This window comes from Lactuca serriola, chromosome 8 (assembly GCF_051521515.1).
Source record: "Lactuca serriola cultivar US96UC23 chromosome 8, Lser_US96UC23_V15, whole genome shotgun sequence".
NCBI classification, from domain to species: Eukaryota; Viridiplantae; Streptophyta; class Magnoliopsida; order Asterales; family Asteraceae; genus Lactuca; species Lactuca serriola.
The window spans coordinates 153,927,023-153,931,694 of NC_136415.1; the positions used below are offsets into that span (position 1 = coordinate 153,927,023).

At 35.5% G+C, this 4,672-nt stretch overlaps 1 protein-coding gene across 1 annotated transcript; it reads left to right on the forward strand.

Moving 5' to 3' along the window:
* The first annotated feature begins 1,075 nt into the window (after nt 1-1,075).
* On the forward strand, nt 1,076-3,614 carry LOC145070089 (root phototropism protein 2-like). Its single transcript, XM_079017013.1, has 5 exons — nt 1,076-1,209; nt 1,303-1,372; nt 1,486-1,854; nt 2,014-2,748; nt 2,978-3,614. The coding sequence occupies exons 1-5, from the start codon at nt 1,148-1,150 to the stop codon at nt 3,455-3,457; spliced, it is 1,716 nt and encodes a 571-aa protein (XP_078873139.1). The 5' UTR covers nt 1,076-1,147; the 3' UTR covers nt 3,458-3,614.
* The last annotated feature ends 1,058 nt before the right edge of the window (nt 3,615-4,672 follow it).

Here is a 4,672-nt window from a genome sequence, read left to right on the forward strand (position 1 = left end):
TTGTTGATGTCATACAAGTAGCTTATCAACTAATTTTTTGATAAGATATTTGAGATAATTTATTGATAAGTCACCTTCGAAACTAGAAACCAGTTTTAACATATCGGTACCAAAAGTACTACATCTTTTTTTTTTTTTTGAACCGGCAAATACAAATATATAATCTACTAGTTGTGAGACCCGTATATTATACGAGTTGATTAAAACAAAATGTCAAGTACGAATGATTAAATAGAAATTTTATTTGAATTTGAAATTAAAATAAGTGAAAATTATGAGAAAAAAAACATGCAAAAAATAAATAAATTAAAATTATGTGTTTATTGTGTATTAACGGGTTAATTATAACAAAATGTTAAACATAAAGGTTTAAACTGTAAATTTATTTAAAATTTAAAATTAATGGTAGGTTTAATTTATGGAAACTAAATTAATGATATATTGAAAATGAAAATTAAAGTAATGACAAGTGGAAAATAAATATATCTCAAATTATGACAAAATGACATGTGACTAATTTTATGAGAGAATGACATGTGGCAAAGTCATTTTCATTTATTAGGGTAGATACCTAAACTAACACCTAATTCCACATATGTCCACAACGGGACTTGAACTCTCAACCTCAATAAGGAAGGGCACCACCTGATACTGCTGGGCTAGAAGCCCTTTGGTAAATATTTGTTGCGTGCATAGAAAAAATAACATAACCATGTTGCATTTTTTTTTTCGCTCAATCCTTTGATATTAAATAAGATATAAACTTCTTAATCTACTAAACGTATAAAGGAGAATAGGGTTATAAACCAATGAGATTTTGCTTTTATACATACATATACTTAAATGATGATGAAAATAAAAAAGGGAGTGTAAAGTACACGTGAGTGTGTACCTGGTTTTCAGGGTGCTTTCATTGTTTATTTATCATTGTGTGGTATCTCATTAAGCTACGTGATACGATATCTTTTACTTATTACTACTACCTCTACGTATAATTATTATGTAGGCCAATATGCACCACTGTCTTTTTATTTATCCTATTTATTACTATTTACTAGTTTACTACCTCTATATAACCAAAGAAGACCAAGAGATCATCTCCATATCCTAACAAGTAACAACTGCCTTTCTTTTACAAATCGCAAAAATGTCGACACAGGTCAAGAACACCGACAGTCTTTCTCTTGATACGAATACGACTGAACACGGGTATTCATCAACAACTATACCCACCAAACACCCAATTTATCAAAAAAAAAAAAAAAAAAAACTTATTTCTCTCGTTTCTTTCTACTGTTTCAGGGTTTTATCTGAAGATATACCAACCGACATAATGGTGCATGTTGGTGATGCAAAGTTCCCACTTCACAAGGTATGAATATGATCATAGAAAAGAATTAAAGCCAACCTCTCAAATCCTACAGTGATTTTGCATGTGCATGTGTATAATAACTAACTAGTTTTAGTCATGTATTATAATGGCAGTTTATGTTGGTAGCGAAGAGCAACTACATAAGAAGCTTAGTTGTAGAATCGGGTGTACCTGATTTGGAGATGATAGATCTATCTAATATCCCAGGAGGAGCTGAGATCTTCGAGAAAGTAGCAAGGTTTTGCTATGGCGTCAATTTTGAAATCACTGTAAATAATGTAGCAGCTCTCCACTGTGCTGCGGAGTACCTCGAAATGAATGATCATGGCAACCTTGCGAGCCGGACGTATGCCTTTCTCGCGAAAGTAGCCTTAACTCGCTTATGTGGCGCCATCACTGTTTTAAAATCATGTGAAGATCTTCTTCCTATAGCTGAAAAGCTCAACATCGTTAATCAATGTATTGAAGTGGCAAGCGCTAAGGTATATATATATCCTTGATAAATATTCAAAATCGACGTTCAATTTGACGTTTTGATAGTAACTGTTTCAGAAAAATGAGCATTCATGGCTTATTAGATCTTCATTTCGTGCAAAATACCTCGAAACTAATGAAAAGCGTGAATCGATGTTATCTTGCAGGCTTGTGACGAAGCATATTTTCCCAGTCGTTCACCTCCGAATTGGTGGACAGAAGAATTATCGATCGTCGGTATAAACTTCTTTCAAAAAATCATCCATTCGATGAAATCACGTGGAGCCAAGGCACTTATAATCGCCGTAGCAATCATAACCTACGCCAAGCGAACGCTGCCGGATCTCGTGCGCTACCACTCCGTCGCCGCCGTAAAATCTCCAATTTCCGATCACTCCTCCGTGTCCAGAATCAAACAACGAAACCTACTAGAGTCAATCGTCGCTCTATTCCCTATCGAAAATCAACAAGCTGTTTTCTCAATTAATTTCCTATGTTGCCTCCTCCGGACAGCGATCTTCCTCGAAGCCAATGTCGATTGTAAGAAGCAGCTCGAGAAGCGGATATCAGTCATTCTAGATCAAGCAACCATCGACGATCTACTCGACCTGTCATACACGTTTGACAGAGAGAGGTTGTGTGATATGGAGAGTGTAAGGAGGATCGTGACGGGATTCGTGGAGAAGGAGAAGAGTGTGGTGGTATTTAACTCCGGTGACTTTGGAGAGGCTCCTTCGCCGGCGATGCTGAGGGTTGCGAAGATTATCGACGCGTATCTCGCTGAAGTCGCCAAGGCTACTGAATTGAGCATTTCAAAGTTCAATGGAATTGCTAATTTGATGCCGAAAAATGCTCGAGAAGTTGATGATGATCTCTACTGCGCCATTGATAGATATCTCAAGGTAACTTGATCCCCATTGTTAATTTGCTTATCAAAACGTTCAGCTCCCAAAATACAATATTTTTGTAACATGAATATATTTGTTTTAGTTATTTATAAAACCGTTAGGTGGATTAAGCAAAATAAACAAATAAAAATGGTCTTAAAAGAAATACAGAATATATAGTCTTCATTTTAAAATAGTATGAGTACAAGAGATATTATAATGAACACTAATTTCTAATTTCCAGAGTCATCCAAATTTGGATGAAATCGAACGAGAGAAAGTTTGTAGCACGATGGATCCACTTAAACTATCTACCGAAGCAAGGACACACGCTTCTCAAAACAAAAGACTTCCATTACAAATAGTTTTACACACAGTTTATTATGATCAATTACAAATAAGAGGTGATATCGATGGACAAAGCACACCCGGTGCCCAAAGCATGAGGTGTCAAGTACAAGCAGATGTGGCATTGGCCAAAGAAAATGAAACCTTAAGATCTGAATTATTGACGATGAAGATGTACATATCAGATCTGCAAAAGAATCAAGTGGGAGCGACATCTAGTAAAACGAAGAAGATGAAGAAGCCTACTCTCTTCTCATCAGTGTCCAAGACTTTGGGAAAATTAAATCCTTTTAAAAGTGGATCAAAAGACACGTCGAATATTGACGATGGAATAGATCATGTAAAGCCTCGTAGGAGAAGATTTTCTATGTCGTAGATGTGATTTGTGAGGTAATGTCTTGATGACACTTCTGCAAAAGTGTCCATTTGGTTTACATAAAGTGAGTCACTTTAGACCAACATTGTATTTTGTTTTATAAGTTTTATTTTGTTTTGAATTTGATCTCAAATGGATATTTTACCGTTATTAGATATCATATTATCTTTTTTATTATATATATTTAATTAATATTAATCTTTAAATATTATTAAAACAAAACCTTAAATTCTACAATGAAGAAACAAGGACCCTTGATTGCATTTCCCTCCTTTAGTCTCCACCTTAGGATCATTTTGCTGACATCATCCTGACCCAAAAAATACACGTGCCTCCCGAATAAAACTTCCTTCTTACGATTCATTCCTAATTTCATTCTTAGGTTTTCTCTCCACACAATCAACACAATTAGCTCCCCATGAAACTCAATAGATACGAACCTTAACCCCTTCCTTCTGCCAATATGCGTAACCCCATTGATTTCATATATACATGGAATCGATCCTATGCATTCTACTTCTGCTGATATGGAATCGATCCTATGCGTAACCCCAGGAAGCCCTGAGGGGCACCGCGTCGACCATCAACGATTTTCGATCCTGTGTGTTCTACTTCAGATGCAGATGAAATATGTTGAAGCTCGATTAGGAGATCGAGTTCTTTATGCAGATAAGATTTTGAAAGATGGGTTTTGTTTGAATATGATCGATACGCCACTTAGTCCCATGAAAGTAGTGACTAATTTGCAGGAAGCTGTTTGGGATGCTGATATTGTTCTTAAACTCGATCATCTTGTTTCCTACTCCTGGTGGTCAGTTTCAATTTCCTTTTGCTTTATGTTTTCGTGCATGGATTTTACTTTTATTTTGTTTGATGTTATGATGTTTGAATTATTGGAAATGTTATTGGGGTTTTTGTGTACTTATGTTTGCTTCGAGATTTGGCTCCTTTTTTTATCTAGATTATCCCCTCTAAACATGTTTACCCAAAGTTCTTATGCGACTTTAGATTGAAAGAGAGAGTTTTGTTTCTTAAAGTCGAAGGTTTTTCAAACCTTTATGCATGAATTGCAGAATGAAAGCATAGTGGATGATGATTTATTGTTGTATGCAGGGTCATTTTCTTCCCACTTTTCCTATTTCATGTTGTTGTTGCCAGAGGAAGATTCTCATTACCTGCACCATCAGTTCCCTATGTCCGTGATGATGATCTCTT

Bases quoted from the DNA above. Each gene is read 5' to 3' on its own strand.
- LOC145070089 (XM_079017013.1), top strand. From the start codon at position 1,148: ATGTCGACACAGGTCAAGAACACCGACAGTCTTTCTCTTGATACGAAT. The intron at 1,210-1,302 runs GTATTCATCAAC...CTACTGTTTCAG, and splicing joins ACGAATACGACTGAACACGG to GGTTTTATCTGAAGATATAC. The intron at 1,373-1,485 runs GTATGAATATGA...TTATAATGGCAG, and splicing joins CAAAGTTCCCACTTCACAAG to TTTATGTTGGTAGCGAAGAG.